Source organism: Nannospalax galili, unplaced genomic scaffold, assembly GCF_000622305.1.
Source record: "Nannospalax galili isolate Female #2095 unplaced genomic scaffold, S.galili_v1.0 scaffold104, whole genome shotgun sequence".
NCBI classification, from domain to species: domain Eukaryota; kingdom Metazoa; phylum Chordata; class Mammalia; order Rodentia; family Spalacidae; genus Nannospalax; species Nannospalax galili.
In genome coordinates, this window is record NW_008353596.1 from 541,507 (window position 1) to 563,399 (window position 21,893).

Genomic DNA, 21,893 nt, shown 5'->3' on the forward strand with positions numbered 1-21,893 from the left:
AAGGAACAAGGGTATAATGATATATACTAGGATCTTGTTACTAAAGGTAGGACTAGAGAGGAAATAAGATGAGCGAGATTAGGAGTTCGTGTAAGAGGAACAGAGAAAAAAGTACAAGGAAAAGTAAATAGAAGGGAAGTTGGCACATGGTCAGTGTATAGAGTTTAAAGATCATTAAACCTATATAGGAAGTTATAGAAAACTTAATAAAAATTATAATTAAGAAGTATGTAGAGCAGGTCGTGGGAGTCAGAAAATGTGAACTGAACTCAGAATGAGAAGAAGCATACATGGGCTACAGATATGAGGAAGAGCAGAGAGAAAACAATAGGATATATGCAGAGACAGAGCAATCATAAAACATGATCGAGCAACATAAACTGAAGCAGGAGCCTGGAGAGACGGCTTAGGAGGTAAGAGTGCACACTGCTCTTGCAGAGAGCCCAAGTTTGGTTCTCAGCACCCACGTCAGGCAGCTCACAACCACCTGTAACTCCAGCTCCGGGAGATCCACACCCTCTTCCGGACTCCACTGGCACCTGCGCTCACATGTGCATGTACTCATAAACACACACATAAACACATAATTAAAAATAAATCTTTAAGAAAGGTAAAACAATTAAATATTCATGCAAAAATCCAGGTTTAAGAACTAAAAGACAAAGGGAAGTAAATGTAAAATAGCACCACATCAGTCAGCAGTCCTTCCTCGCTTGCAGCATCAGTCAGTGTCCCTCCGTAAAGTTCTCGATGCTTCTCCATACTGTTTGAATTGTTTTCAGTGAACATGAACATTTCACTGTAAGCCATGTAGCTATCACTTGCTAAAGCCACACCTTCGGTTTCATAGATTTCTTAATACTGTCAAGAAAAGTCATGCTGTTATGCTGCTGTGCCAATTGCTGTCCATTCTGTGTGAGAGTACAGGCATGGCCTGGTCCTCCCAGCACAACCCAAAGAAATCAGTCACTCCCTATCCCTGCCTCCCTCTCCCACATGCACATTCTCCCCAAGCCAAACTGGGCCCCATGTCCTGTGTTTTGTGTTCCTGAATCTGACTCTCAAACAGTGAACACACACACAGGGGGTGTGGGGACTATCAATCCTATGCTTAGAGGGAGAGACACAGAAAAAGAATACAATTTTATTGAAGTATTACTAATCCTGAGTAAATCAGGGCGAGCACTATACCTGCTCATAACTTCATAACTTTTCTCTAGTTGAACATTTTTAAATTAAAAGTTAATGGAAATAAGATGGCAGTAGAGTATAGAATTGAAAGCAAAGGCTATGCCTGGTAGATGCAGGGTAGTGACCTCAGGCAAATGACTCCCCTTCTCATCCTCAGGCTCTTCATCAGTAAGACAGAGGGAAAGAAAACCCTAGTAAGCCTGTTTCTACAGCTGTCCAAAGGATGGAATGAGGTGTGCAAAGAGCTTGGGGAAGAATCTGGCACAGACTCAATCATCTCAATCAGTATCAGTGTTTGAGACAAAAAGCAAATCCTTCACATGAACCCATTCATAGCACTCACTACATGCTACTCAGTCCCAGATAACTAGGTGTTGCGGCTATGGAATCTTTTGCCTATATGACTTCCCTTCTGCCACTTGCCCATGACCACTAGAAGATAAGCCATGTCCTATTGGTACCCACATTTCTGGGTCCTGGCTCAGCACCTGGCACAGAGAAGGCAGCCAATGAACATACAAACCCCAAATGAGGAACTTTCAGAGCTCAGGCTGCACTATAAAGAAAGTTCTTTTCAACAGGCACAAGCTTGAAGTTTTGCTGAGGCAGCCAGTATTCCCACGGGCTTCCTCCAGATAAGGCATCACCTTGATAAATTAGCTGTGGATATAGGCATCCTGCAGATGGCATAGAAATGCAATTTAATTTCCAATTAAGCCTGATTTCTGGGCCAAGGGATTTGCCTGTCTCACACTGGGAAGATTATTCCGTCCAGACCTATCATTATTATGGGTAATGATTCTGCCATGAAGTGGACTATCAAAGAAAAAGTCTCTTGGGATGCCGTGACAAGGCAGGGGTATGAGTCTCAAGGGCAAGACTGCTTTTCTTCAAGAACTAAATTTATATAAGCAGATTCAAGAATTTTCAAAGCAAAGATATTTAATTTGCATGTGGCCAAAATTTTTAAGATGACTAAGGAAAGAAAGATCAAAACAAAAGCAGTCCTCAAGCATATGCTAAAGAAATAAGACGGGATGTTGTTACCAAGAAAAGACAGCAGAAAGTCCTCAGAGCTCTCAACAGAAAAGAATCTCCCTGGTTGGTACAAAGAGACTCATTTATGGAGCATCTTTAATGCGCCAAATACTTCACAGTCATTATTGCACTGAATCATCGTAAGCACCCTATAAAAGAAAGGAAGTTACTCTTGTTTTCCAATTGAGGAAATTGAGCCTCAGAGAGATTAAATAAACTTCCCAAGGTCATGGACAAAGCCAGGTTTGAATTGTTGGTTTTCTGTGCTTCCTTCCCTGAAGACTCCATCACTAAATAAAAATACGTCATAGTTGAAGGTCGTATGAGTAATGTCACACTGAGCTGGCACTTGGGCCCAGAACTGTAAGAATGAGAACAGGCCATTTGAAAAATGTTCTGAAAGTAAAAATAAATGCTGGCTGCACCTGGTTGGTGCAATAGCCTGATGGCAGGGCAGGCAAGACCAAATTCTCTTTGAATTTGTTCCCACCATCCTCACAGAAAGATCTGAGAACTTGCATGCAAAGCTTGCATGGGGCCAGGAACTTCAAGGGTTCTGGCTGTTCCACATCAGTGTTTTGCCTAGTGGCACAGAGAATTTGATTTCAAGAGCTGGAAAGACTAGAAGAAACTGGGGAACCACAGCCAGTGTATTCACAGATGCCAGGAAAGTTTCACATGGCCAAAATTTTATTAATGATAGAGAAGGATAAATGCAAATGATCATGCTGTCAACTTTGGGAAAATTCTGGAGATCATTATTAAGCTGATGGTTTGTAAACACTAAGGAATGAAAGAAGGGGTCACTGGGAGAAGGATGAGGTCACACTGAAAAAGCCACAGGAATCAATTGCCCTTCTATTCTGTTCTCTAATAGTGGCCAGTAATGAAAGGCTCACTGAAGCTGGAACATGCCTGGGCTCTAGGTAGCCAAATGGGCTGTGGGCTGGACATAGCCTCAGGAAGATTGTAACCAGCCCCAGTTGGTCTTGGCAGTGCCCACATTTCAAGTGCTTCTTCTTGGATAGCACTCCTATTTACTGGCTCTTTAGAGGTATTGCTTAGAGAATGTGTAAGAGTCTTGGCTCAGTGTGAAGGGCAATCAGGGTACCTAACAGGCTCTCAGTATCTGGCCTTCACACTCTTGATATGGGGATGAGATGGAAGAACAAAGATCCTAGTAGTTAGAGCCATATGGAAATCTGAAGGAATACTGTCTAGGTTTAAATCCCATATCTCCTATTCACTAACTTCTGGGGCAAGTTAAATCCCTTCCCTGTGCCTCAGTTACCTCGTCTATGAAATGGAGATGCCAATATTAACCTCAGAGGAAGATGTCAGTGTTAAATGAGCCATATATGGAAAGACTTGGCCCAGATCCCGGCACACAGGTGCTCAACAAATGTTAGTTTTTAAGACTATTAAGAATGACAAACTCTTATGTGGGGAGTGGTTAGCTAAACATACTCCAGAATGGAAAGACTACATCTTGGTCCAGTGAGTTCTTCATCAAGAATGCTAATACAGACTGTCACTAAAGGGAAATGCAGAAAAATGTGAGGGTTTTCTCTCTGGTAATGCTTCTGACATAAAATAGGAAAGTTATTTCTCTTCTGATACCAACCAATTCTGACACTAATTGAGCGTCCTACAATTCAATTCAATTTTGGTACTACCTAGAATTACAGAAGACTCTAAGGCTAATGATGCGATCTCACGAGACTCTGCCCCACTTCAGATGCTAGTTGCAAGTGGGGTGCCTGGCTAACCACTGTGTAGTACCTGGGAATAAAAGTCCTGCCTTGCTGGACGTGGTGACGCACTCCTGTAGTCCCAGCACTTGGGAGGCAGAGGCAGATCTCTGTGAGTTCAAGGCCAGCCTGGTATACATAGTGAGTTCCAAGACACCTGGGGCTACAGGGAGACCCTGCTTCAAAAAGCCAAAAAGCCAAAAAGCCAAAAAAAAAAGTCCTGTCTTGAAGATGCATATGTTTAGTAAGCCTCTGCTTTTATTCCATGTGTGCTGAGAATGGTGGAGTTTGCTATGGAATCAGAGGATTACGGGGGATCAAAGTTCCTATAATCCACCTTTGACTGCATCTGGGGAAAAGAAGCCAGCCTTGGGATGAATCACTCACTTTACCTATTTTAAGTTTGGAGTTTGCTGCGCATCTACCTATTTCCCTTACCCAACTCCCAAACCCTAGGGAAGGTGACTGGTGACTATGCATTTATGTGAGTAGGGAGGAAGAGATGGACAGCCTACAAAGACCCTGAGTTCTTCATGGACATGACAATGACCCAGAAAAGCACTTGTAGACAGAGAGATAATCCATTCACTTCTGTAGAAGAGGGACTAGGGAGCCAGGGGCCATCCAGAAAACTAAAACCTTCCCTCTGTCCTTCAGTGAGAATCTGAGGAACCATGGCCATGGTGAGGGAGAGATGTGGACTCTGGATATCTCAATCAGCACTTCTAAGAGTCTCTGGACTCAGGGCCCTTTACACTCTCATAAAATATCAATGATCCTTGGGACTGGAGAGATAGCTCAGGGGTTAAGAGCACTGACTGCTCTTGCAGAGGACCTGGGTTCGATTCCCAGCACCCGCATGACAGCTACAAACCGTCCTTAACTCCAGTTCCAGGGGAATCCAAAGCCCTCTTCTGACCTCCATGGCATTGCACGACATGGGTGTACTCATATACATGCAGGCAACACACTCATACAGGTAAAATAAAAATAATAAATAAAATATTTTTTAAAAATCAGTGATCCAAGGACACTTGGTGTGTATGAACTGTATCTAATAGTTGCCATTTTACAATTAAAACTAGGAACTTTAAATATATTTCATTTCCATTTCTTTCTGTTAAAGTAATAACAAATCTATTACATGCTACAAATACACTTTTGGGCAAAACAATTTTATTTTCCAAAACATTGTTATTGATGGAAGTCTCATGGTTTTACAGTTTTGAAATATAATAAAGCAGGTGGAATTCCGTAGCTATTTCTGCAGTCAACCTGCTGTGACAGTGTATGTCACACAACCTCCATCTGAAAAACTTTGTCATATATTCTTAAGAACATGAGAAGAGATGTGATTTACATCTTAACATCCTTACACAGGAGTTGTGGCCCTGGAGGTCTCCACTTTGAGGGTTGCAGCCCTAGACTCTAGGAACAATCTCTGTGTCTCACCTGGGCTTGATGGTTCTTTTCTATCTGCTTATGAAAAGACAGTGACTAGTGAAAGACAGGACAGCTGCACTTCTCTCAAACAGTATCGTTCTGAATATTTCATAAAATTCAAATTCCTTCGAGAATAAGATGAACTTAAAGGGCACTGGACAGTCTTAAGACCAGCATGCCTTGCTAGTTGGCAATGGCGTTGATGTACTTTGTAACTGGCTAACTTAAGGGAAGAACACCAGGAGAAGCTTGGAGTGGGACCTGTTGATTTAGAGAGGGAGAACAGGCATCATTTCAATAAGTCACAAAAAATTTAAATTTGTATTGCATGATTTTAATGTGCATAATTCAGGTTCTTCACTGTGAAGAAGGAACTTTAATAATGGTGGTAGTGGGGGCAGAAGCCGGGTGGTTAAAAGGGGAGGCAGTTCCTTGAAGGCAAGTATCTGATTCATCTTTCTGCCCTCCCTAGACTTCCAGGTTTACAGAGAGCAGATATTTCATGAAAAGCATGCGAGATTTTGCCCTTGAGACCTTCAAAAATGGGAGGAACCCACTTTCTCTAGTTATAGCCTTGGCTAGCAAGCAGAGGCTGAGTATTATTAGAATATCCCACAAGGGTCCTTTCTACCCCAAGTCAGAATCTCAGAGGTCTCTTTGTCTCTGATCTCCACAAGGTGGTCTGATTTCTTTGTGGGGGAGCACCTGGAGGAGTGGGCTACATGTATCCCTGCAAGTGTGAGTCATTGGTCCCTGAGAGTCAATACTTGGTGCTTATTATCAGCAGCCTACTAAGAACCAGTGAGGGCTCTCTGCTCCCAGACGGCCACTGTTGCCAAGATCACCTTTCCTCCTCCATGTCTAACTTCATCACGCTTAGATGCCCATTATTTCATGCTCATCCTCTGCATGCAGTTCAATGAGCACAGACAGGTGTGGTATTTGATAGAAGTAGGCCGGGCCCTGTTCACAGGTGGAGAACATTTTTTCCCCAGGTAGATGAAGGGAGTTACTACTAATGCATGGGGCAACGGAGGCTAGGCATCTCCAGATACTAATTTTTCTGAAAGGACAAACCCTTTCTTCCTGCAAGGGCTATTTGGATATTCTGAGTTTTTGTCCCAAATGTAGGTACACAGAAGCCTGTGCAAAGTGACCCCTTAAAATCAGACTTCTTGTTGGGACCTTTCCTTTCTCTTTTAAAATTAAACTTATACTGGGGGGATAATTGTAGATTTACATGTACTTGTAAGAAATAATACAGAGAGATCATGCCTACCCTTTACTGAATTTCCCCCAATAGTAGCATTTTGTAAACTATAGTGCAACAACACAACTGGACTTTCTTCGAAGACTCCATGGGACTTTGCTGACCCCAAAGGGGAGAAGCCGTAGGGAATGGCAAGCTACTTGCCCTTGAAAGGAAAGTTTGCAGATAAGAAACTGAAGGGTTCAAGCATGTATTGGGGCTCCCTGGGAGGAGTATCAGATCCATTGCAGGGATGACATGGTGTTCTTCACCTGGCCCCGTGGCATCCATGTGGTGAAGGGCATTGCAAGGTGAGGCAGAGCAACATGTTAACTCCCGTCTCTCTTCTGTCATTATAAAGATGCTAGTGCTATCATCTGGGCCCACTCTCAAGACCTCATCTAACCCTAATCATCTCCAAATGGTCCACCTCTAAATGCCCTTAACATCAGAATTTGGGATTAATTTCCAACACTTGTGTTTATAGGGGACACATTGAAATCACAGTGGCAGGCAGTGGTGATGGTCACTCACGCTCCATCCAATTTTACCTTTTTCAAATCTAAGACATGCTTATGCGTCGGGCTCAGTGCCAAAAGGTGACTTTCAAGGTAAACCACAAGTCCTCGTGTGAGTGCCTTTCCTATGTGTCTAAGGAGCCTAACACTGGGTCCCCTCAGCTTGCCTCTGACAGGAGAAACAGCCCCTCCCAGCCCACCCTCATCTCATTGAGGGTGGCCCCCTTTTAACTTTTTCCAAAATAACATCTTTTCCTTTCCAATTAAAAGCAAAAAAAAAACAGTACACAATCTTCCTATTACTGAAATTTGAGACAAGAACCAAAAACAAAAGGAAGAGTAAGGAGGAAAATTAAAGTCAACCAGCATCCCGTGGGTAACATTTTGATGTGTACTGGTTTATTTCCTCATAAACTTCTGTTATTCTGCATATTTAGGTTCGGCCTCTGCATCAACGGGTTCTGCACCATTAGATGCAATCAACTGCCAATTGAAAGCATTTCCAGGGAAAATGTTGCATCTGCATTGAATAGGGACAGACTTTCTCAGGTCATTATTCCCTAAACAAAACAAAATTGTAACTATTAACACAGCATTGACATTGTAGTGGGTGTTACTAATCATCTGGGATGGTGTAAGGCACACGGGAAGGTATGCGGAGACTCCATACAGACATTGCACTGGTTTGTGTAAGAGACCTCAGCATCTGTACATTTTGGCATCTGAGGGAGTCTTAGAACTGATCCCCCATGGATGCCAAGGCACAACAGTATTTTAGAATAATATGCATATGTGACTTAATGTCCTTTATAAAAAGTAATATACTAAGTGTGCCCCGTAAATGAGAGCTATTGTTTATATCCTAGAATTTGAAAAAGAAGCTGAAGTTTGCCAAAGGTAGCATCCTAGGTTGGATAGGCAGGCTCTTGAGCCAAGAGAAAACATTGGAACACCGGTGACAATCTTCATCATTTTGAGGGGTAGTGACATAATGGATAACAGATATGAGTCGATTGAGGACAGATAGTGGGGAACTGTAACTGGCTGACTGACCTTTCGTCCTTCAAAGATGCCAGGGAGCTATTAAACATTCTTGAGCAGGAAATGACTTCACAAAGGTATCAGGTGAATAAAAGAGGAGACATGTATTTGAAGGAGGAGCAGCCTTGCTCACTTCCTCCCTCTGTCCCTGGTGACTCGCAAGCATGCCTTATGTAGAGTGGGTCCGTCTACGGTCTACTTCTGAGCTGCCAGAATGGAGAGGGACCGGTTAAGCTTCACCATGGCAATAATGAGGAAGCCACCAGTCAGCAGGAAGGTGGGCCAGAAGAGGGAGAAGAGGAGGGTCTGGGGCCCATACAGGCGCTGGTACAGGACACTGGTCTCGTTTACTCGAGGTGCAGAGAAGCAGTAGAAAACCTGGTGCTCCTGGAATTTGGCTCTGACCTTCTCCACGTCGGCCCGGGCCATCTGGTAGTTGTCCAGGTTGGTGGGAATGTAGGAGCACTATGGGGGAGAAGCAAGGGTGCTCAGGGTTCAACAAGTTCATTTCCAAGAGAGCCAGGGTGAGGCTCTAGAATGGAAGAAAGAAATACTGGCTTAGGAGTCGGACTCAGGGTTGGAGTTGGGGCTCCTGTTTGCACTGTGTGTCCATCCTGAAGCTCACAGTCAGTGTCTGTGTGTGGATGGTGGCCCTGGAGCCACACTGCACACCTAGATGTGGGATGCCATTAGAGTCAAGACTATTCTATTGGCTATGAAGTCTTAGGCAAACTGTTCACCCTTGCTGAAACTTCCGGACTTTATTGCTGAAATGGGTTAGTAACTATCATTTTCACTATATGTTATTTAAGAAGAACATCATACACAATAGGTAGGGAGAACAATGTGACACAAGTCAAGGGACAAGTAGGTTCTGTATGTGGACTCAGGACAGGTCACATGCATCAAATGATGAAGCCAGGCAGGCAATGGCAGGATCCAACGGGCATTTGCTTTGGTGCCAGGGAAGACAGTCAGAGAGGGACAGGACCTGGTGAGAGGGAGTGAGCCTGCTCCATCTAGAAGGGCAGTCACTGCTCCCTCCAGACAATGGACGCCATACCATCCACCAACACATCAAGAGAAGCCAGAAAATCCGATCTTAATGCAAACTCACAATTTCAAAATATTGGCCAAAATTCAAATGGAAAACTCTTTGAAGTCTAATCCTGTGTGAGCCAAAGAAAATATGTTGGCAAGTCAGTCTGTGACAGGATCCAAAGGAGGGAGGGAAAGCACAGAAAAGAGCTCCAGGCAGACAGAACACGACACTCATTTAACTCTGGCACATTAGAATCCTTCTAGACTGTTCTGATGAAGACCAGCTGCAAAGCTCTGCAAAGACGGCACAAAGTGGAGACCTGGGTTTTATTTCTGTTCTGTGCCAACAGGCCTGAGGGTTGCTCGTGTGAACCTTGAGAGATATTTTGCAAGGGTGAGTCTCTCTTTACACCTGTGGTGAAATACCTGGAGAAATGCACATAAACACGGGCTCCTATCCTCTGAGTCACGAGGATGGAGAAACAGAGAAGTTTAAAGATCGCTGCTTTAGTAAAATCATGTCCAAGGTCAAAAGCATAAGCCTGAGGTTCAAATGTTAACTGTTGAGCCAGCCTCTCCCCAGGCCTCAGTTGTTCCCCAAGCTGCCCACTCTGATGACATCTAGCCCAACAGCAGAGATGCTGAAGTGTGGTACTGATGCCAGGAAACAGAGTCACAGGCAGATGCAAGCCACGAAACAGCTGAGGCTCCTGAGGACCCTGGCCTTCAGAGGTGTTGGGCACTCAAGGATCCTCACTGGCAGGACTGTCACCTGGAGTAACTTTACCCATTGAGTCAGGTTTCTTTATGGAGCAAAGTAGGCCTGGGTTCAAGCACAACCTCCAAACTGTGTGACCTTGGCAATGGTCACAACCTCTCAACTTTGTAAAGTAGGTTTGTAGTGATACCTACCTTGAGGATTAAACTAGGCAACTTATGTAGAGCACTTAGCACAGAGCCTGACTCCTGACTCCTGGTAAGTCTTCAAAACATGGAAGAAGTAAGTATTCATAATATTATTAACAATATTGTTGACTCATCTATGAAATTGCAATGGCTGCTTCTTTCGCATTTAAAGAGGGGCCCATGCATGAGCTTTGATGTGGAGACCCCTTTCTGGGGTACTATTGCCTTTTACCTGCCTGGCATTCTTCCAGATCCTTTATTCTGGGTCTGTTTAACAAGACCCTAGGCAGGAGTTCAATCTCTATGGATAAGCTGAGGTCTGGAGCATTTCCTACCTCTCTGTCTCTGCCCTGGTGTAGGCGGCCCTGAGTTATCTGCACCAACTGAAATGCTGAAGCCCCTGCCCTAAGTCCCAGGATTCCCTCTGCTCAGCACAGACTACAGGAGAGGATTTAGAGCCCTTTAGCCTTAGCCCAAGACTAAGCCTCATGGGAGGAACTGAGAGCAAGCTGTAAGAGAGGATGAGAGCCTAGAGCACTAGTCAGTCACACACCCTAATTCCAGCTCACACCAGCCATAAGAGCCTATTCAGGTGGTTTAATCTTTTTTGACTTTAGAGGCAATTGTCATTAGAGACAGAGTCACAGACCTATAGAGATGTATACCCAGCCCACATTCATCACCTGTTGGTTCTGATCCCGAGTGTCCTCTGTGTGGTACAGCATGGCCCATTTGCCCACAGCTGATACATTGACCCATAGGCATGGGTACTGAGGCACCTTCTTGCCCTCCAGCTCCTCATGGTCCCTGATGTTGGTTTCAATCAGGTGACAGGTAGATTCCTGGGTCCACACACTGGGAAGACACATACACATACATCTCAGAAGAAAGGTGACACGCAGCACCCATTTTGAATTTCTAGTCCCCTGAGAATCTTTGGAGAGACCCGGGGCTGGGACCTTCATCTTGTCACAAGCATATAACACCAACAACTCATGACTCCAGAGTCCATGGGTTCCATGAGGAATCAGAAATTAAGAGTTTCAGAGATGGCTGGGTTTTGAGCACTGTCTACTTGATGGTTCTTTGTCCTTCCTGTTCACCACAAACCTGGGAATTTTTAAAAGGATCCCTTCTGCTGAGTCCCATCCTAGAGCGAGTGATCTGGAATTTCTCAGGCGTTGGGGCCAGGTTCCGGTGTGTAAATGCTTCTGAAAGGATTATGATGAGCAACTAAGCCTGAGACCCTTTATCAGCATCACCTTCATGTTACGGGAGTAGTTAAAAACTTAAGACAGGTAACTTTTCTGGGGGCATACAGCACCTGAATTAAGAGCTAAGTGACCCCGGAATCACTGCTCTTTTCCCTAAAATGTGAGCGGGTATGGGAAGGGCTTGGTCTGTACCAGCCAGGGTAGAAGGATAGCAAGATAGAGTTAGAGTTGGAGATAACGTGCTGATGGCACACAGCTGCCCAGCAGTGCCTCACTTGGGTGAGAATCTGGCCTGGAATGACGGTTGCCTTGTAAAACGCAAGAACCAGGCAGGCCCAGAAGAGGCCAACAGGCTCATCAACACACAAGTGAACAGACTGTGACTCAGTTCCCTCTATCCTGAGGGAGACTCACTGTCAGGTGGGAGAAGGTTGTCAGCAACCAGAACATGTCCAGTGAAGGGTCTGAGACTCAGCAAAAGTAGACTAAGAAAACGGAGTGTATCTATCTAGTCCAAAGACAACACAGATCAGGAATTCCACAGCTCTTCTTTGACATGCCAGGGAGCAGGAGGTATGAAGCACTTGCTGAGATTCCTGCCCAGAGTTCCAGGGGAGCAGATATCAACTCAGTGCAGAAACTTCCTACTTCTAGGAAAAGCCCAGGCATGAAGAGATGTGCTCTGTGAGGAGAGGCACTCCATAGAATCGTCAGATGACTCTTTCAGTAACTAAGCAGACAAGCTACCAAAGTCAGCCATTCTGACTCTCTCTGGCATCACACACACTCAGGAAGACTGTTTCTTATGGCAAGGGCATCCTGCACCTGTCACCACCAGGTCACAGACCAGCAGGGCTCCAGATGAGCCAGCCTGCCCCTCAACACTGGAACCCTTGAACCTAAGAATGAGGAATGCCTGGGTCAAGGGTTGGGCAGGCAGAAGGCTAAGGCTGGCAGGTCTGGAGAGACCCAGGCAGTGGGGAGGTCAGTACCTTTTCTGGTAGAGGGGAAGCACAGTGGTACCCAGGATGTAGTAGGTGATGACGGCGCACACCACCATGGCTACCCCCAGGCAGAGGGCTCTTGTCTCTCCCCGCTTCTGGGCCATCACCAGCTTCTTCACCATGGCCACTGGGGGCAGCAATCATTTCTAGGGTCACAAAGGCAAACAGATATGAGACCAGCCCAGGTGACAGGCAGTTCATAGAAAGGAGGGCAGGTAAGAGAGGATGTACTCAAACACCAGCATCACTCATGTTGTATCTGGAACATTGTGACTTCGACCGCACTCTGACCTAATGAGGCCCCACCTTGGCCCAAGGCCTTCTGGTAAATGTCTATAGTTATTTTTTGTTTAAGTAATCAGAATTCTTTGCTACCAACAGTGCCAGGGTCATAGGATTCTTTTCCTATGTCCTCCTATTTCAGGAAAAATTTTAATCAAATGTAAGGAGAACTTTACTCCCTCTGCCAGATCCCTAAAGTCAAACACATTGTTTTTGTGTTGGAGAGTGCCCAGGAGACAGGCACAGATCACAGTGATGTTCCATAAAGTGCTTTTTGGTGCTCTGACCTCTGTCTTCAGTATTGGTCTGAAGTATTGACCCTCCCCAGCCTGTCCTCATAAGGAGAGTCCATGCTCAGGAACCAAAGATACAGTCCTATTCCAAGCTGACCCTTCTCTGCCTTTGATTGATTGAGACGGCATCCATTCACATCAGGTTCTTCCTCACTGGGGCACTGAGGGGTCCTCCCCTACTTTGTAATGGAAAGTCACAGTGGGCAGAGTGACCAAGAGGGCTTTTTGTTGTGCTCAGTTCATTGGTCCCCTTTTCCTTCTGTTCTGTGCGACCCATTGCCAATTGGGAGAACCATGCCTTGTCTGCCTGGTGCCAGTTTAGCAAGGTCATCTAGGTATTCATAAGTAAAGCAATAGAGCTCCAAAGGACCTGACACCAGGCCCAATCCCTGGGACCGCGGGACACAATCAGCTAGGTTCAATGGAGAATCGCATTTTGGAAACCAGTCCAAGTTTCTGCAGCCAAACTTCTCTCTGAAAATCTGGATACATTGATGGGGGATTCTCTCAGGGTGCCAGCTCCTTCCAGTGGGTCAATCCCGCTTTGCTGCACAATGTCCTGTACCCTGTCAGACCAGACCACTGGGCATTCTAGGGCTGGTGTTGACAGAAGCTGGGAGCTTGGGGGTGGGTAGGAAAGGGAGCCCTCTGTTACAGAGGTCCAGTACCTGTGGCTTGTTCCAGTTTGACTTGTCTACAAGGCTCTGATGACTCACAGCCTCTATGGAGTGAATGGGCTTGCAAGGAGACAACAGACTCTCTGGATGGGACCATGGGACTCTGTTTAGATATGAGACTTGGGTAGGAAGCTGGGATTCGGTAGCCTTAAAGAAAACCTTCTGTCAGGAAGAAAGATGGGGCTTTGATATTCCCCATGGCCTCAATAGTCATAAATGGGTCTCAGAGATAACAGAAGGGTTTTCACTTAGACTATAGGAAGAAAATTCCAGATTTGAGAGTTGCTGAGGATTTCAGGACTCATTGAATGGATCTTTCTGTTTAGAAAAAGTCACTTGGGATCTGGGCTGAATTTAGGAAAGTGGGAAAAGAGGAAAGGAAGGCAGGCAGGATTTCGGAGAGTCTTATGTGACCTGACAGATGTGTCAGCAGTTGGGACTCTGCCCCTCTTCCTTAGAAGGATAGGGGATAGAATGTGTAAGGGTTTGGGGGAGTGTGACGGAGGGAGGGTCTGAGGTCATCAGACATGAAATCAAGTCCTGGTTTTGCTGCTTAGCAACCACGTGACTGTAAAACAAGAAAAACAATACCTGCCTCACAGAGGCCTGCTGCAGTCAGACCAGTCATACTGAACATCCCAAATTTGCCCGGGTGGAAGCCCTTGATGAACAGTTGCTATCATTATCAACAAAGGGAACTGAGGAAGCCCAGAGCACTCTGTCAAGTCTATTTGCTGTCCCATCCTTCGCTGGTGACAAGTGATAGGACTGGTCCAGATCTCCAGGCTATTTCCTTCTGGCCACTCTGGAAGCACCCCTCTCAAGCCCCCCAAATGACTTTCAGACCCAGGTCTTCATGCTAGGCCCTCTAGTGCCAGAACTCTGATGGCAGCAGGAGAGATGGGAGTTTCAGTCACCCTGTCCCTGCCATCACAGACTTCTGTCCCCAACCATCATCCCTCAGCCCCCACCTTCCCAGAAGCCCTTCCCAAGCACTCAGGGACCCAGTACTCACAGTTCCCTGGGCCCTGTGGGTCTTCGGTTGCAGATGGTTTCTCTCTGCCCAGTCCCCCACCCCCACCCTAAGTCAGGCCTTGGAACTGAAGCAGGAAGTTTGGTCTCCCAGCCAGTCTCCAGGGAAGCAACCTCTCGTCCCATCTGGGTTGAGCCTCCATGCCCAAACATGGTCAAGTCTGAGCACACAGCCTGCCTCTCGGGACCAAAACTCTGCAAGCAGGTACGTAGCCCTGGGGCCTGCAGCTGCTGTTGGAGACTCTGCTTCTGCATTTCCCAGAGTCTCCTGGGAAACATGTCAAGACAGCAAAGCCCAGAACACCCCAAAGACCATCCTGATGTATTTGGAAACATTTCTTCTGCACTGATTCTCCAGGCTGGCAGAGAAGCCAGGAATAGGAAACGATCTTCCTTTTCGGTACAGGGGATGGGGGAGGAAGGCAGAAGAGTTGGGCTTGTTACCAACCCCTGGTATATCCATACCAAAGCCAAAACTTTCTATCTTTGACATGCTGTGTGACTTGGGGCAAGCCATGACACATCTCTGGACCTCTGTTTTCTGACCTCTGTTATTGTCATTTTAAAAACAACTTCATTCAGAGTTGTGATGAAGGTTAGAGATGGTGGAGTCAGGCAAGGGAGGAAACTCCATCTTTTAAGGATCACTGGAGCTGAAGCTTGGAGTAGAGGGGGCCCCACAGCTGCTTCCAGCCAACCATCCAGGTCTGGGACAGATGACCCTCTGGGACCCTCCCATGCACTGCCTGTCTCACAATCAGAGATTTATTGCTGCCAATAAGACAAGTGAGTGTCAGCACTAGGGGCAAAATCCTGTTTCTCCATTCCCATTTCCTCATGGGTAAAGTAGGTATTATAAGAATTGGGAAGCTGGCAGTTTAGGTGACTGGTCCAGAGTTCCTCTACTTGATGGACAGAGCCAGATCAGAAACTAGCCCTTGGGGGCTGCAAAGATGGCTCAGTCGTTACGAACACTTGTTACTCTTGCAGGGGACCTAGGTTTTGTTGCCAGTACCCACATCTGGAGACATAACTGCCTATAATTCCAGTTCTAGTGCATCTTATGTCCTGTCCTCCATAGATACTGCACACACATGGTGCACATAAAGCAAGCAAGCACACACATACACACATAAATTTTAAGAGTTTTAAATAACATATTTTACATTTTTATCATTATTTTTAAATTTTTTTGTAAATTTCATATTTTTATTCGTATTTGATAACCACATACACACATAAATTTTAAGAGTTTTAAATAACATATTTTACATTTTTATCATTATTTTTAAATTTTTTTTGTAAATTTCATATTTTTATCGTATTTTGATAACCCCTCCTGTATCTAAACCCCCCTTTCTAGTTCCCCCACCAAATTTCTGTACTCTAAAAATATATCCCCATAGGGAATGACAACTGGCCAATTAGAGGCTGCAGGTACTTATCCCTGAGTAGGACACCTATATCAAACTTCTGCCTCACAAGGCTCAGGGGTCATGGTAGAAGAAGACGCAGAAAGATTGTAACAGTCAGAGGTGGTGGATGACCACAAGGAAACAGTTTCCCAGACAGCTGGCCACTTACTCTTATGAACTCACAGCAATGGTGACAGCATCACAAGACCTACATAAACTCAAGCCAGACAAATTCCCAGCACAGAGGGGGAAAGTGGATTAGAAGCCCCAACCCTATCTGAGGAAACAATTGCTTTTAAAATACACTGGCCCTTCCAAGTGGCAAAGCCCAGCTGTGCCCACCAAAGAACTGCTTTAAAGCTTCACATCTCACCTCTACCAGTACAGTCTCCAGTCACCTGAGGAGCTAGAGGTCACCTCCAGTATTCCCAACTCCGGGGTGGTAGAGGCAGCCCAGACATTCCTGTCCAGTGAGTGACACTTCCTCTCAATCCTGCCTAAGGCCTGGAGAGGCAGCTGGGGGTCCAGAAGGAGAGCTGTCACTCAGGCCTCTTGATGCTCTAGTGGCAAGCAATATGTCCCCCGCCCCCTTTCTCACTGACTTTCTCTAACAAGGAAACTAATTGTCTGCTTAGTGATAGCCAATGGAGATGGGGGGGGGGTGTCTGGTGTATTAATATATGTGTGTTCATGCACTGAGGTTAGAAGAGGAGGATGTTAGGCATCTGCTCTATCATTCTATGCCTAAGTCCTTTGAGACCCTGAACCTAGGCTGGTAACCATCAGGCCCCAGAAATCCTACTGTCTCTGGTGCTCACAACAGTGTTGGAGTTACACTTAGTCATGCCCAGCTTTCTACATGGATTTTACAGATATGAACTCAGGTCCTCAGGCAGATGCAGCAAGCATTTTTATCCACTGAGCCATCTCTCCAGCCCCACAAACAGGGATCTCTTAAGCATAGGGGACAGGGAAATTGACAATGAGGGCATTCCAGATCTGAGACTAATCCCCAGGAGAGTGATTTTCTAAAGATGGTCCATGACCCATTCAAGGACCAGAAGTTTCTTCCTGGAACCCCCAAACTAACCCAGAAAAGCCAGTGCTCCCTCCCACTCCCTTGGAGGAGATGATGCCACAGATGACCATTTTTAAGTGTGAACAGAGGGTCTGTTCATCATCCACTCAGTAGGTTAGGAAAGGTTACACATTCAGAATTGATAATCAGGCAGTGGTGAAGTTTCCAACCATCATTTCCTCTTAGAAGATGGGATGAGGCAGGGAAAGCTCACTGTTGCTCTCTAGTGAGCCACAAGTAAACACAGGGGCAAGCCTTCCACTCCCTCTAGGGCAGGCTCCTGAAACCCAGAGTCTTGGCTGGCTGTGGGAGGACTGCGTATGACAGAGGGCAGCAGGTGGGAGAGAGTGGTTCCAGAACTATAAATATTGATGACTGGGGTGCCAGTGTTCTAGTTTGTTTTCTATTACTGTAATAAAACCCACTTGGGGAGGAAAGGACTTCTTACAACTTACAACTCCCAGGTCATAATCCATCATTGAGGGAAGTCAGATCAGGAACCTGAAGGAAGGAATTGAAGCAGAGACCATGGGGAAATGCTGCTTCCTGGCTTGCTCCTCTGGCCTGTGCTCCTTATTCCCCTCAGGCCCACCTGACCAGAGGTGGCACCACCCCCAATGGGCTGGGCCCTCTCAGATCACTTAGCAGTCAAGGTCAAGAAAATGACTCACACACATGCCCATACAACCGTGCTGGGAGGGATGATCTTGACTCTCCTTCAGTCTGGGTAGAGGTCTGTCACTGCATACCCAACACCAATGTGTGCTGATGGGGACAGTGCTGGATCACCAAGGCTAAGTTCTCAATAGGGCTACAGTGTCCACTGGACACTGTCTTTTGGGACACTCCCCTTCCAACCAGCCCCTGTATGGCAGGAAGCTGAGTGCTGGTTTCAGAGTTAATATCTCTCCAGCCATGGGAATGTCCCCAGGGGATTCTAGCTCCAGCCACCAAGTTCCCCTGCGGAGGCTGCAGAGTCATCCTTCAAGATCTCTGAACTTCAAATCCAAAATCCAAGAGCAGAGTAAACGCATGCTTCGTGCCTTGGGGTATGTTTCAGGGTGATTTGCTGCACAGCCATAGTAACCTGAGCACACTATAAGTGATTTTAAACACTTAGAGTGAATAAACAGTCACTGTTACTGCTGGTGGTTGTCGTTTAGAGCCAGTGGGAGTAACAAGCCTGAGATTACTTTGTGGAGTGGTAAAGGGGAGCTTATAAACACTAGCTCCCCTTTCCTGTCGGTTAACACACTGCTTGCACAGATAGATCAGAAAGGCAGACAAGGGAAGGTGTTTATGTTTACTGAGCATGTGCAATGTGCCAGGACATGGGCTGCTAGTCAGCTTTTTGTGACTTTTTTAACCCACCCAAGAGAAGGAAGGCAGGTCTGTTTGGGCTCATGGTTTCTGAGGTTTTGGTTCTGGTTAGCTGGTTCTGCATGTGGAAATGGAGGCTTCTCACTTCATGGGGGACAGGAAACAGAGAGAGGGAAGGTTCCAGAACAAGAGATATCCTTCAACGTCACACCCCGCGTGACCTACTTTCTCCAGCTAGTACTCCCTGTCTGTTTCTACCACCTCTCATTAGCGCCATCTGCTGGACACCAAACCTTCAGTACATGAGAGACCTTCAAGATCCAAATCAGAACATAACTGTCTGTAGACAAATGTCCTCCCTTATCTAAGGCTTTGATTTTTGTGATTTCAGTTATCCATGCTCAGTCACAATCAGAAAATATTTAATAGGATATTCCAGAAATTAAAAAATCCATAAGTTTTAAATAACTTTTACTATGGTATGCTGTTTTAATTATTAGTAGATATTGCTTAATCTCTTACTAGACCTAATTTATAACTTAAATTTATCATACTTATATATAGAGAGAATCTTATTCTACATATGGTTTGGTACTCTCCATGGTTTCGAGCATCCATGGAAAAGTCTTAGAAGGAATCCCCTGCATATGGAAGTGACTGTACAAGAATACACATCCACTCCTCTCCACTATTCCCACAAATGTCTGTGAACACAAGGCCCATGGTCATGCCCCAGCATGGGATGTGATGGGGTCTGCATTTAAATCTGTGCCCAATGACTCCACAGGCCTTCCCAGTCCTTTTGTGATCCGTAACTCCCATGTGAACATTTTCCAAGAGGACCAATGTTTCTCTGTCCTGTTATAATTAGTAGAGGGTCCTCTCACTCAGCCCAAAATCCTTTTCAAATTAGGCATCCACTTATTTATTTAAGCCCTTTTGAATCAATACCCACTCTCCTCACAACATGTGGGATAACTTCCACAAATCAAATGGGCAACCAGGTCTGGAGCCTCCTCTGAGTGTGTGTCATTTGCTAAGCTGTGGCCCTGGACAGACACCCCAGTACCCAGTGTACTGAGGCCTTGTGTACATCACCTTGCGGAAGTGACTCGCTCAGTTCAGCCATGGTCCTTGTGAGAGGTGAGATTGTTAAAACTGCAAAACAGGAAAGAATGTGATATTTTCAGCAGAGAGCAGTGTGGTCTCCGTAGACACAGCTTTGCTCCTAGCAGCTTTACTTCCTTTGGTCAACAGCAGTCTGAAAATACAACATGGAAAATTCTAGAGATAAATAATTCATAAGTTCTAAATTATTTTCATTTTCTGTACATTGTCATAATTGTTCTATTTTATTAGTTACTGTTCATTTTTTCTGTGCCTAATTTACACATTAAACTTTATCATAGATATGCATATATATGAAAAATCATAGTATGCATAGAATTTGATGTTATTTGCAATTCGGGCCATCCACTGGGGGGTCTTGGAAGATATTTCCCTCAGATAAGTGTGACTACTGGAAAAAAAAGTGCAGAGGAAATAACTATGGGGGGCTTCAGTAGAGTTGGGAAGACAAACTATCACAGCGGCAAAATTAAATGTTAATGTGATGATTAAACAGCAAGACCAGACGTGGCAAAAAGCACTGTGTGGCTGTTCCCTAGTGTGAAGAGACTCACTCTTTTCTCCCTCTGCCTCATTTTGCCCCATTTTCCTTCCTTAACAACCAGGTGTTAGCCTGCGAGACTGTTAGCACTATTGTTAAACAGCTTGAACACCCTCTTTGGGGCAGGAGGCGAGGCTGTGTGGCTAAAGCACAGGTTGACTGTGTGGCAATTCAGGGTCTTATCCCTTGTTGCAACATCACCTGGCTTTGTGGAAAAGTTGAACAGCACAGACTTTGGAGAGAAGACACGATTGCAACCTCTAGGTGGCATATGTCCTTCCATGCTCCTACATAGGGCAAGTGTGCCCTGTTCTCATGGCACACACTTTGCCCAGCCTCTTTCCCTGGGCAGCTTTACAATGACCTCATTCATCCTCCATCCTCATGTCTCCACCAAAGTGGGAGCTCCCTAAGGCCGGAGACTGTCACTTTTCTTACTTCCTATCACATCTTGAGTTCTTAAGGGAATACACCCAGATTCCAGGAACTTTGTTGTGATAACGGTAGTTTGCTTCGAGGAAAAGCCCTTGTTTTTATGTCACAAGACATTATCATCATTTTACTGTGCCAAAAGTGTCTTTCTAAGGAGGGTGCACAGTTTCTATTATAAGGCTAGCCCATGATAGATGTCCTAAGAACTGTGTTAGTGGATGTTCAAGGACTTTGTGAGTTATTTTCTCATTGTCATAACAAAATATCTGAAAAAAAGCAACTTTAGGAAGGAAATGTTTATTTTGGCTCACAGTTTAAGAGGTTACAATCTGTTATGATGGGGGAGGAGGCAGGAGCGCCAGGCAGCTGGTCACATTGTGCCCACAGTCAGGAATTAGAAATGAAGGCTCGTGCTCAGCTTTCTCTTTGTTTTATTCAGTCTGGAATCTGGTCCATGGGATAGTGCTACATTTATTCAAGGTGGGTCTTCCCTGCTCAGTTTAACCTTTCTGGAAACATTCTCATAAACACAGAGAGATATGTTGCCATAGCAATTCTAAATCTAGTCAAATTAACAGTGAAAATTAATCATCACAGAAACAATAGTGTTTGCTTGCTTGTGGTTAATGGAACTCAGCAGATCTGTTTCGCCCTGAACCCCAGGCCACACCCATAAATAGATGTCATTTTTTTATGAATTGATGTGACAAAACAGATCTATATACACAAGTTTTGTGGTCCAACTCAGGGATAGAGGTAAGAAAGCCATAGAGCCAGAAGATGGCAATAGATTGGGCTCTTAGCCCGATTTTGATTCTCTAACAAATACCCGAGGCTAGGAACTTACAAAAAAGAGAGGCATATTTAGCTTACAGGGCCCCATCTACTCTATCTCTGTTGAGGGCTCCCTAGTCTGCATTAGAACTTGGTAGATGGCATGATGGGTGGCAGCTGATGAGAAAGAGAGGGGGGCGGAGAGAGAGAGAGAGAGACCACATAGGATGCCTGAGAGATTCAGGGACCGGGTTCATTATTTTTATGATGACCTGCCCTTGTGAAAACTTCAAGAACATTAGTCTCTTCCCACAGTGCTGCCCCCAATGACTTAATAATCTCCTGCTAGGCTCTATCTCCTACAGACTCCACCACCTCAGGATCATCACACTGAGGACCAAGTTTCTAGTACCTGAATTTTGAGGGACACATTGAAACCATATCCAAGTTCTAGCAGGTGACAACTGCTTATGCCTAGGCCCCAGACTGATTGGGAAAGCCAGAAAGAGAGAGAGAGAGAGAGAG

General features: G+C 45.4%; 2 protein-coding genes across 3 annotated transcripts in view; one reads left to right on the forward strand and one right to left on the reverse strand.

Moving 5' to 3' along the window:
* Positions 1-21,893, forward strand: part of Kcnip1 (potassium voltage-gated channel interacting protein 1) — a 400,602-nt gene that overhangs the window by 24,596 nt on the left and 354,113 nt on the right. The window lies entirely within an intron of this gene.
* Positions 5,135-14,978, reverse strand: Kcnmb1 (potassium calcium-activated channel subfamily M regulatory beta subunit 1). Its single transcript, XM_008850741.2, has 4 exons — positions 14,664-14,978; positions 12,385-12,542; positions 10,862-11,033; positions 5,135-8,696 (listed from the first exon to the last, which is right to left on the reverse strand). The coding sequence occupies exons 2-4, from the start codon at positions 12,516-12,518 to the stop codon at positions 8,427-8,429; spliced, it is 576 nt and encodes a 191-aa protein (XP_008848963.1). The 5' UTR covers positions 12,519-12,542; positions 14,664-14,978; the 3' UTR covers positions 5,135-8,426.

Coding starts and splice junctions, on each gene's coding strand:
- Kcnmb1 (XM_008850741.2), bottom strand. CDS start 12,518: ATGGTGAAGAAGCTGGTGATGGCCCAGAAGCGGGGAGAGACAAGAGCC. Junction 11,034..12,384: donor CTTCCCCTCTACCAGAAAAG/GTACTGACCTCC, acceptor GTGTCTTCCCAG/TGTGTGGACCCAGGAATCTA. Junction 8,697..10,861: donor CTCGGGATCAGAACCAACAG/GTGATGAATGTG, acceptor TCTCCCCCATAG/TGCTCCTACATTCCCACCAA.